This window comes from Agrilus planipennis, unplaced genomic scaffold, assembly GCF_000699045.2.
Source record: "Agrilus planipennis isolate EAB-ADULT unplaced genomic scaffold, Apla_2.0 scaffold15, whole genome shotgun sequence".
NCBI classification, from domain to species: domain Eukaryota; kingdom Metazoa; phylum Arthropoda; class Insecta; order Coleoptera; family Buprestidae; genus Agrilus; species Agrilus planipennis.
The window spans coordinates 436,412-448,860 of NW_020438871.1; the positions used below are offsets into that span (position 1 = coordinate 436,412).

The 12,449-nt window shown below is 35.2% G+C and overlaps 1 protein-coding gene across 1 annotated transcript in view; it reads right to left on the minus strand.

The window, feature by feature from the left end:
* LOC108735237 (forkhead box protein P1) overlaps positions 1–12,449 on the minus strand; it is an 84,001-nt gene that overhangs the window by 11,982 nt on the left and 59,570 nt on the right. The window contains exons 4-8 of the mRNA XM_025978357.1: positions 6,447–6,647; positions 6,231–6,386; positions 5,914–6,166; positions 4,049–4,144; positions 3,586–3,754 (exon numbers count right to left, since the gene is read on the minus strand). Of these exons, the coding sequence (XP_025834142.1) occupies positions 3,586–3,754; positions 4,049–4,144; positions 5,914–6,166; positions 6,231–6,386; positions 6,447–6,647 (875 nt within the window). The remainder of the gene's footprint in view (positions 1–3,585; positions 3,755–4,048; positions 4,145–5,913; positions 6,167–6,230; positions 6,387–6,446; positions 6,648–12,449) is intronic.

Sequence of the window (12,449 nt, forward strand, 5' to 3'; positions counted from 1 at the left end):
AAAAAAAAAAAAAAAAAAGGAACGCCAACGAAAACTCCATACTATACAAGGCAAAATTGTAAGCGAAATAAATATTTAAAGAAAATAAGTCGTCGAGCATAGAGAATAAAGCGGCGTAAACAAGAGGAGAATTGGTGTAGTGGTTAACTACCGTTTTTCTTTTTTTTTATCAAAAAAGAGGGATGGGGGGTGCTTGCCATTGGACGAATTTATAACGGCGCCAAAGCTATATAGTGACAGAAGCGACTCGTCAGCTTGAAGGGGTGAAGCCAGAGCTCTAAATCGAATTAACCAGCGATTTTAATTAGGCTGAGTAAATCTTTCGGTTCCATCCTCTCTTTCATTTCAAACTTAGTAAAATTATGTGCAAAAACTAAAAGGGCATATATTAAATTGACCTTGAAATCAATCAAATTTCGCATTGGTCATATGGGAGGGGGTTGAGTAGGATTTTGCCAACTTTTCAAATCATTGTCTGCTATTTTGATGAATTTTATAATTTTCATTTTTCGGTTTTTTTAGATAGGTAAAGTAATCATAGGAATATTTATAAAAAAAATCACGTTTTTTTTTCAAAGAGAAGACACTTTTCGATACACAATTCGCTATGCAAAACATTAGTTGTCTATCGATAAATAATTAGAACAGAATTTTTGCAAGATTTCTTGTTAGAAACTCCTCTACCTATTCTTTTTTATAATCATAAACTCAAAATTGCATTCAGAAATAATGAAGGGTAAACATTTTAGACAATAGCGTTTGAGAAATCTCTCGCCAAAATTTAAAAAAGGATATTTTTAAATTTCCCAACATAATGTTACACGATCTCAATTGAAAATTTGGATATTATAACGTAAACCCTTAAAAATTTTCACCCAATGAGTGTTTTTTATTCGAAAAATCAAAAGTGATACTTTTGGATTGAACCTGACACATTAGCCACCAGGCCTACCCGGAAATAAAAAATATGAATTAGAAATCGAATTAATTAATATTATTAAGAGTTGGTTTGTTTGATAGAGGCAAAAGGGTGAGGCGTACATTAATGAAAATAGGAAAAGATGAATTCTCTGATACAAATTCGTGAGTAGCTATGTGTTCTTGTGCATATTAAAAAGAGGTTCTCGAAAAAGGGGAATATGTTTATTCAGCAGAGGACATTGCCTGGAAATGCAAATGAAATGGAAAATGCATGCCGGTTAAAGATACTTTTCCGTTATTGCTTATTCTGGCTTAAAAGTTAACACGTCCGCTAGGTATGTCGAAATGTGTTACAAAATTACAAAAGTAAACACGTTTTATACAAGGAAAATCAATATCCTTGTATTAAATAACAAATAACGAAATATACATACATAAGGAAGAAATTTTCTGACGGAATAATTTTGATTTTTGACGGGTTCAACTAGAAAGGAAAACTACCTTTGAAAAGAAAAGCTGACGTGCAAATCGTTGATCATCATCATCTCAGGGTCGTCAGTCCAAAGACTAGATCGACATGCACCTCTAATCTAATTTAAGTTGATTTAGGTCTACCTCTACTTTTTTTAACTCTTGTTTCTGCTTCTAATATGTCTCTTACTACACCTTCATGCCTGAGAAGGTGTCCTACCAACCTAATTCGCCTATTTTTTATTGACTTCCATATCACCCTCTGTTCTCTTATCCTTTCTAACCTTCTCTATCACCGAAATATTCATTATTTGCCTTTAATAACACCACATTTCGAACGCTTCTAACTTTTTCTTTTCCGCTGCGTCCATCGTCCATGTATTGCACCCGTACAACGCCGCGCTCCAGACATAAACTTTTAACAATCTTTTTCGAATTTCTAAATTAACCGTTCGCTGATTTATTAGGCATTCATTCTTTACGTTGATATGTTATATGTAAGTTAATCCAGGACTTTCAACGTTTTTATAAAATTGCATATTGTTTGATTTTCATACATTCCCAACTTCACTGATGACTTTGAGACTATAAGGGTTCCATTTAATAAAATTTTATATCAAATAAAAATGTTAAGAGGAAATTTCTTACTAAAAGCATTTCAGTTTGTTTCGATTTTCAACATACCTCGTACATTTATAAAATGCTTAGAAAAAAAGTAAAGGAAGAAATCATTTGGAATATGAGGTGTCGCGTTATGTTGCCGTTAATCCTGATAAAATTGCGTTTCGGGAGCGTTATAGAAGCATTGGTATTCACTGCGAAACTTGGCGCAAAAAGTCTGAAAAAACTCCTTGTCCCTGATCACATATTTCATATATGTAGAGGGCTGTTTTGCTTGCGACGGCAATATTATTTCCATATTTTTCACATAATGCGCTTCTGTATATGGGTTTTATTTCATGTGACATCATGGTAATGCATTTTAACGTGTTATCATTCATTGTGGTGTCTTGGCAACTCTTTATGCTGAGATCGCGATAAATATTTGCCAAACAGTTGACCAATAATCAAATTTTTTTTATCCCAACTTTATCGTTACTCATTTTTGACGACGCGCTGGGATTATCAGACATGGTACCTACCTAAAATAAGTTTAAGCAATAAGTTATTTAGGGTTTTAGAGTTAAAGAGCGTATTATATAAGGCTTTTGAGATGCCATAATTAGGTTTTTTGTTTTGCGACCGTTTTCGCATAGTGGGCAGCGAAGCGCGTGAGTGGCAGCGGTAGATGTGGGGGTGTGCTAAAGGCGGCCGGAGGGGGGGTGAATGTGGGGCCGAAGTCGGCCAGCTAGCACGTGAACTTTGGCCCCCTATTAGCCACGGCATCGTCTTATGCAACCGATTGAAGGGGCGAACGTAAAACAGTGCGGCGAGGGTGAAAGAAGAACAATGAAATCAGTAGGAGAGCCGGGCACAAAATAAAAAACTTCATCCGAATAATTCTTCGAAGAAAAATACACTTGAGTAAATATCTGTATCTGTGATGAGCTGCCGGGACGGATATTTACACGAAGAGCCGGCGTTAGCAATTTAAATATAAAAGACTTGCGAGTTAGTCGAGCACACTCACGAGGCGGCCTGGTCGAAATCGTACTAAGATAAAATGTAAAACAAAAACTGTGGCAACACCACCACAGTTAGTTGTATCTAATAAAACTTTAGTGATTTTAATTTCCCGAACGTTACTACTCGGATAATTGCAATGCAAAATAACGGCGACTGGCGAGTAAGGTCACACAGCGTGTACTAGCCCATTTTCATAAAAAGGAAAACATTTGTATGAGTCGATTATCTGCTAAAGATTCGGCTATTATTTACATGCCTACTCGTATAACATACCCCATATTTAATAGTTTTTAGGTGTCATGAATTATTCGTCATGGTCATCAGTCCTAAGACTGGTTGGACACGTACCTCCACTCTTTCCTGTCCTGAGCTAAACTTCGCATTTCCCTAAAACTAGAACAGCCCACATCCTTAACTATTTGCGAACAGNTATTTCCGAACGTATTTTATGAACGACCCCCATGTATCTTTTAAAAATATTTACATTTATTATTATAAACATGGACCAATATGGGTAAGAATGCCAAAGTTGTTAGTCATTAATAAAATACTCTCATGAAACCTTACTTCATAAAAGCTTGCACGTCTTCACAAATAACTTCACAACCTGGCCATTTGCAGACACCATGGCCATACAAATGTTGAATTTTGTCCGGCGTGTTAGTGCCATCGGCTTTTTCTTCCCCTGGGACCTCCTCCCTGTTTGTCCTACTTGGTGTTAAGCCACCTATAAGCCCTAAAAAGAGCCGTTATTGTAGAGAATCAAAAGCTATGCGACTCATTTCCACTGCAAATTGTCCAAAAGTACTGGCGAATTAGGTGCTTAAGAACGAGCCAATTAACTACCCATTTCATCGCAAGACGTAGAATGCGTCTTTAAAACGTACTCTATTTTTTTTTTAAATTTGCATAAGAAAGACTAATTATGTCTTTTAAATCGTACTTAAATTTCGCGTTGTCTTCTTTTTGTTAGAAAATTTTGAATTTGCGCATTGAACCTATTGTAATTTAATATTGAAATCTTTCTTACCATTTACGTCTGATATGGGTTTACTATTTGGAAGAGATGAAGGAATTTCTATGCTAGGGTCTTTCCATGGACTCATCACATCCCTATTGTTCAAGCCTGCGATAAAATTTACTGCAGCAGTTTTTAATAGTAATTGTTATTGAAGTTCTATACAAGTAAAACAACAGAAGTAATAACCGAAAATTGTTAAAATTACGTCTTTTTGTCTTATACGCATATTTAGGTATTAATTAATTAATTAATATTAAGTTAAACAAAGTATAATTAAACAGAACATGCAACGTTAATTATCAAAAAGTGAAGATTGGCGAACATACGTACGTTTTTAACTACGTACTTACAGTAATGTTTTAATTACATTGCCTTTGTGCATGGATATTTTATTTAATCTAATGTACAATTTATTATGCGAAAGTTTCAGGAACTAATTCAAAATAGCCGCTTATCACCATCTTCTATGCGAGCCAGCTCGCGACCAATAGGATCATCCCATTCAGTCGCGAACTAACACTATCTATGAAATTAGCCATTACTTATTTGTGATTCTGAGAAAGGTGGCCAGAATGAGCAGTTCGCGTGGCATGTGTCTGACGGTTTTGCAAATTTTTTAATGTTAAAAACAATAAAACGGGGTTGAAACGTGTGTGTATGTAGTGTTAGTGATCGTATTAAATTCCGACAAGACTCAGACACTGCCAGAAATAAACATTTAACTCTAAGTTAAGAACTTTAAAAAAGCCGGTAGAGGTACACGTGTATGTGTGGTAAGTACATTTTACTGTATTGATATTGTATTGAATATTTATTTCGTACCTCACCATATATAAACTGTGAATCAAATAATAACAGTTTTAATGGTAATTATGATTTGTTGCGATTAAAGCATATAATGTCGATTTCGTCGCAGTTTTAGTTGCTACAAATCGCAAAAAGAAAATGGCTGTCGCCATCTTCTTATCCACAGGTTGCTGTTAGAAGAAATACAAATTTTAAAAGCAAACTTATTAACATTAATATGTAGAGGCAAAGGTATTAGTTTTCTAAAAGTTTGGATTGTGAGATAGATTAAGGGAATTTTTATTCAAGCAAACTAAATTTGAAAAGATATATCAACATTCTAAGGATATTTTAGAAAAAAGTTGATTTCTTAATTTAAAAAGCTTCACGTGCGTTAAAACCGAAGGTGTTGAGGTCGGACGGATTCCAGCGAAAGGATAAAATAGGGGAGCGATGTGGAGAAATTAGGGGATGAGGGACGGGCAAGTGCCAACAGTTTTACCACACGTGAAGCCCAGACATCCATCTTTTCCTAATCAGCTTCTTTTTCCTTTCGGGGGGTGATAAAAACGATTGATTCAAAAGCGGCATCAATAGTGGCATTGCCCAGTTTCTAAGGTTTTGTAATGGGAGAAATTTGGACAGGCATCAGGAGGGTGTACCTACCTCGCTGGAATACGTCCACCTCACACATCTTCCGGCAATTTCAGTTTCTCACTTGAAGCTTTCTTCAAAATGATATTTGCAAAATATTTACATGCATTATAATTCACTTTTGAAACTGATTTTAAATGAATTTACTCTTGATTCATTTTAATTCGTAAATGATATTTTGATTTTTATGATAGTTAAAGAATAACCATAATAGTTCTTCGAACTTCTTGATTGTGTTGTTCTTCCTTGAAGGATCCTCAATCAGGTATGTAGGTAAGTTTGTTTTGAGAGAATAGTGAGCAACATGCTTTATTTTCGTAAAAGTGATAAGCCTCTTTTTTGGTTACGCCTATAAGTACCTAATACGTACGTTTATTTTAAATGATTATATTAAATACGCTACTAGCAAACATCTAAAACAAAAAGCGACTTACCGGACCCTTGTACGAGCATCATAGGTTGCATCCCCATTCCTTGATGCACAACATACTGCCGTTGAATGAGTTGTAACTGCTGAATTAATTGCTGCTGTTGCAAAGCTAATTGCTGTAAAGAAGCAGAAGCCTTTTTCTTATCTGTACTTTGTAAAATCTGCGTTTGTTGAATGAGATTAAGTTGCAGTTGTTCTTGTAATTGTTGAATTGTTTGCTCGATCTGTTTCTTCCCTAATTCGGCTAATTGTTGATGCTGTAACAAAGATCCGCCAGTTAGACGTTGTACATGTTGAGTTGAATAGCTCATTGTTTTTAACCTGCTGATGATGTTGCTGTTGTAAGACAGAATGTTGTTTCATTAAGGTCGACAGTTGCGAAGGACTTAGTACGTGTTGTTGTAAAAGTTGTTGCATGTGATGATGTAGTCCAGAAACAGGAGACCCTATCATCTGAGATCCTGGTGTGAGTTGAGCCTTAAAAATATTCAAAAACTTAGACGATTGTTGACGATAAATCGAAGATTCGTGAAGTACCTGCGTGGCAGGTATGGATGCTCCCAGAACTTTTTGTGCATCCGCAGCAGGCGGGGGTGATAATTCGTGCACCCTGTGCTCTGAAGTCGGACTTGTCTCTCCATTCCCTTTAATTTCTTTTTCTCTATCCCAAGCGCGCTCCAGCTCCAACTGTTGTTGTTGCTGTTGCTCTTTCAATACTTTTTCTAACGAGGCAGCTTGCTGGAATAAATTCAAGTCAGTCAAAGCTGGATGTACGTATAATCATATGATTGATGTAGATAATTGTTCTTTACAAATCTTCAAAAGTTTTGTTTTAATCTTCATTGAGTGTTTTGCTTTTTGTTCTTCTAATTCAGCGTCGTTTCGGAAAACGTATTCCATAAAATTTATTTAAGCAAAATTCCGTCAACGATAAATAAGATTGATTTCCTTTCCCAAGTCCTATTTGGTTGTAAGGAAGCAATGTATCTTAGGGCAATGGCTCGGCCATAATGCTAGCTAGTAGCTACACCTTTTCAGATATCCCTGGATTAATACGGACGAATTGAAAACGGCTAATATTTTATGTACGTATTTTACTTCTGGTCAACTGCATGTTTTATATGCGGTTACAGTTAATTTATTGAACGTAGGGGCGGAAGAGGGCTGATTTACTACGACTAAATATAAATAAATTTAAAAATAACGATGATTCAGTTAATACTCGCTAAATATATGGGCGCATTTATAAAAATTTAAATTTGAGAAAAAAAAAACAAGTTATTGTGACACCCTTGCAGTTAGATTACACCGCAGAGCATTCGTGCATAACGGTTGCAGAACCTGCTTCGCGTTCTCCAATTGATATGTATGGATAAGTTATAATTTCGATTTCAGAATTTGTTTTAGTAGTGTAAAATGCAAAATAAATTTTCCTTTTGTATTTTAAATGCCAAATACAAAATACGTATCTTCAAATAAATACTTTTTTGTAGTATCTATTTAATTTTCTACATTTACTTAAGTAGGTATAAAATATTTTTTAAGAAAACCTTGTAGGCATTTGCTCATTTTTTAAATATTAGAGTTTTTCTAAACTGATAGTGGTGTTTGAACTAGTGCGATTCATATTTTTCTATTTGGTGATTGAGATATAGTTTTTCTATTTTTACATTATAGTTTCTTCAGTTTAGCAACAAATAATTCTTCTATATGCTTCTTTATTTGTCTTTGTCACCTGTTTTAATTGGAAAGACACTCATGCCAAAATATTTTGTTTACCGTGAAAGATCAGAGCCAAAATACGGTTGCAAATAGTTTTATTGATGTAAAATCAACATCAATCATTTTATATCAAAATATTTTGTTTTTGATCTTTTACACATTGTAATAACAAAAAGAAATGGAATCAATAGTTTCTTTAGGTTTGGGTTCATCTAATAAGTGAAGTTTTTGGGATCGTTTTTGAAGAATTTTGGGTTATAATTTTTAGAGCAACTCTAGCTGGAACTACCCCCGAATGTGTATCCCCTTTCGGATAAAAAAATAGCCAGCATCCTAAAGTTGTAAGGTAGAAAGTGAATTTCGGGAGTGTAAAGTAGTCGGGGGTAGTTCTAGCTAGAGGTGCTGTAAAAACTCGGGATTCGTACGTAAGTTTGCGCTTTTTAAGTCTATGACACACTGAATATCCTGGTTTGGGTAAAAATTGCCAGCATCTTAGTTCTGGAATGAAAATATACCTTTCGGGTTAGTTCTGCTAATAACTATTGCAAATATTCGCGCTTATTTACTCACAAGTCAATCTTTAGTAACTATTGATATTTTTCATTTAACTTCTAAACAATCGAGTTCTCGCGAAAATGCAAGAGGGGTTATCAATAGATCAATATATGTTTAGGAACTACCCACAACTACGACCTAAACTTGATATTTTCATATTTTAGGTAAAGTTTTTTTGCGAAAACCATCAGGAACTCTAGAACTCTTTTATTTCTTATCTTTGTTAGCTATCAGAACTCTTTCTCTATTATAAAAGGATGTTTCTTGAAGTTAGCACCCTGAAATTTAATTTTTGTTTTATTTTATTATTAAAAACGCAGAACTATCGGCGCACCCCTTCTAGAACCATAAAACTACCACTAAGAAATTCAGAACTTACAAAAAATTCAAACTTGATGAATTAGGACTATCAGTATCCCAGCGAGAATTATTAGTAATAGTTTGTTGATGCTGCTGATGTAGGTAGATCAGTAGATAATTTAGTGTGGTAATTTATGAAAATTAAGAAGTAAAAGAGGATCGAGCAATCCCTTTAAAATATTTTACTTATGCAGCAAACTTAGCAAATTATGACGGCGACGTAAAGTAGAGGGGATGCCGCTTGATTGGATAAATGTAATAAGGCCCTAGCTGCCTTCAAACAAAGACGAGAAACAGAGGGTCGTCCGTTATTGTGTTTTCCCTGTATTAATGATTCAATATCAATTAGCGGTACGCTGAATTATATAAACTTAATCTTCGTGCCGAAAGAAAAAAAAAAAAAAGGAACGCCAACGAAAACTCCATACTATACAAGGCAAAATTGTAAGCGAAATAAATATTTAAAGAAAATAAGTCGTCGAGCATAGAGAATAAAGCGGCGTAAACAAGAGGAGAATTGGTGTAGTGGTTAACTACCGTTTTTCTTTTTTTTTATCAAAAAAGAGGGATGGGGGGTGCTTGCCATTGGACGAATTTATAACGGCGCCAAAGCTATATAGTGACAGAAGCGACTCGTCAGCTTGAAGGGGTGAAGCCAGAGCTCTAAATCGAATTAACCAGCGATTTTAATTAGGCTGAGTAAATCTTTCGGTTCCATCCTCTCTTTCATTTCAAACTTAGTAAAATTATGTGCAAAAACTAAAAGGGCATATATTAAATTGACCTTGAAATCAATCAAATTTCGCATTGGTCATATGGGAGGGGGTTGAGTAGGATTTTGCCAACTTTTCAAATCATTGTCTGCTATTTTGATGAATTTTATAATTTTCATTTTTCGGTTTTTTTAGATAGGTAAAGTAATCATAGGAATATTTATAAAAAAAATCACGTTTTTTTTTCAAAGAGAAGACACTTTTCGATACACAATTCGCTATGCAAAACATTAGTTGTCTATCGATAAATAATTAGAACAGAATTTTTGCAAGATTTCTTGTTAGAAACTCCTCTACCTATTCTTTTTTATAATCATAAACTCAAAATTGCATTCAGAAATAATGAAGGGTAAACATTTTAGACAATAGCGTTTGAGAAATCTCTCGCCAAAATTTAAAAAAGGATATTTTTAAATTTCCCAACATAATGTTACACGATCTCAATTGAAAATTTGGATATTATAACGTAAACCCTTAAAAATTTTCACCCAATGAGTGTTTTTTATTCGAAAAATCAAAAGTGATACTTTTGGATTGAACCTGACACATTAGCCACCAGGCCTACCCGGAAATAAAAAATATGAATTAGAAATCGAATTAATTAATATTATTAAGAGTTGGTTTGTTTGATAGAGGCAAAAGGGTGAGGCGTACATTAATGAAAATAGGAAAAGATGAATTCTCTGATACAAATTCGTGAGTAGCTATGTGTTCTTGTGCATATTAAAAAGAGGTTCTCGAAAAAGGGGAATATGTTTATTCAGCAGAGGACATTGCCTGGAAATGCAAATGAAATGGAAAATGCATGCCGGTTAAAGATACTTTTCCGTTATTGCTTATTCTGGCTTAAAAGTTAACACGTCCGCTAGGTATGTCGAAATGTGTTACAAAATTACAAAAGTAAACACGTTTTATACAAGGAAAATCAATATCCTTGTATTAAATAACAAATAACGAAATATACATACATAAGGAAGAAATTTTCTGACGGAATAATTTTGATTTTTGACGGGTTCAACTAGAAAGGAAAACTACCTTTGAAAAGAAAAGCTGACGTGCAAATCGTTGATCATCATCATCTCAGGGTCGTCAGTCCAAAGACTAGATCGACATGCACCTCTAATCTAATTTAAGTTGATTTAGGTCTACCTCTACTTTTTTTAACTCTTGTTTCTGCTTCTAATATGTCTCTTACTACACCTTCATGCCTGAGAAGGTGTCCTACCAACCTAATTCGCCTATTTTTTATTGACTTCCATATCACCCTCTGTTCTCTTATCCTTTCTAACCTTCTCTATCACCGAAATATTCATTATTTGCCTTTAATAACACCACATTTCGAACGCTTCTAACTTTTTCTTTTCCGCTGCGTCCATCGTCCATGTATTGCACCCGTACAACGCCGCGCTCCAGACATAAACTTTTAACAATCTTTTTCGAATTTCTAAATTAACCGTTCGCTGATTTATTAGGCATTCATTCTTTACGTTGATATGTTATATGTAAGTTAATCCAGGACTTTCAACGTTTTTATAAAATTGCATATTGTTTGATTTTCATACATTCCCAACTTCACTGATGACTTTGAGACTATAAGGGTTCCATTTAATAAAATTTTATATCAAATAAAAATGTTAAGAGGAAATTTCTTACTAAAAGCATTTCAGTTTGTTTCGATTTTCAACATACCTCGTACATTTATAAAATGCTTAGAAAAAAAGTAAAGGAAGAAATCATTTGGAATATGAGGTGTCGCGTTATGTTGCCGTTAATCCTGATAAAATTGCGTTTCGGGAGCGTTATAGAAGCATTGGTATTCACTGCGAAACTTGGCGCAAAAAGTCTGAAAAAACTCCTTGTCCCTGATCACATATTTCATATATGTAGAGGGCTGTTTTGCTTGCGACGGCAATATTATTTCCATATTTTTCACATAATGCGCTTCTGTATATGGGTTTTATTTCATGTGACATCATGGTAATGCATTTTAACGTGTTATCATTCATTGTGGTGTCTTGGCAACTCTTTATGCTGAGATCGCGATAAATATTTGCCAAACAGTTGACCAATAATCAAATTTTTTTTATCCCAACTTTATCGTTACTCATTTTTGACGACGCGCTGGGATTATCAGACATGGTACCTACCTAAAATAAGTTTAAGCAATAAGTTATTTAGGGTTTTAGAGTTAAAGAGCGTATTATATAAGGCTTTTGAGATGCCATAATTAGGTTTTTTGTTTTGCGACCGTTTTCGCATAGTGGGCAGCGAAGCGCGTGAGTGGCAGCGGTAGATGTGGGGGTGTGCTAAAGGCGGCCGGAGGGGGGGTGAATGTGGGGCCGAAGTCGGCCAGCTAGCACGTGAACTTTGGCCCCCTATTAGCCACGGCATCGTCTTATGCAACCGATTGAAGGGGCGAACGTAAAACAGTGCGGCGAGGGTGAAAGAAGAACAATGAAATCAGTAGGAGAGCCGGGCACAAAATAAAAAACTTCATCCGAATAATTCTTCGAAGAAAAATACACTTGAGTAAATATCTGTATCTGTGATGAGCTGCCGGGACGGATATTTACACGAAGAGCCGGCGTTAGCAATTTAAATATAAAAGACTTGCGAGTTAGTCGAGCACACTCACGAGGCGGCCTGGTCGAAATCGTACTAAGATAAAATGTAAAACAAAAACTGTGGCAACACCACCACAGTTAGTTGTATCTAATAAAACTTTAGTGATTTTAATTTCCCGAACGTTACTACTCGGATAATTGCAATGCAAAATAACGGCGACTGGCGAGTAAGGTCACACAGCGTGTACTAGCCCATTTTCATAAAAAGGAAAACATTTGTATGAGTCGATTATCTGCTAAAGATTCGGCTATTATTTACATGCCTACTCGTATAACATACCCCATATTTAATAGTTTTTAGGTGTCATGAATTATTCGTCATGGTCATCAGTCCTAAGACTGGTTGGACACGTACCTCCACTCTTTCCTGTCCTGAGCTAAACTTCGCATTTCCCTAAAACTAGAACAGCCCACATCCTTAACTATTTGCGAAGAGTAATCTAATCTAGGTCCACCTCTACCCCTCCTAACTCCTGTTTCTGCCTCTAATATGTCTCTGACTAGAC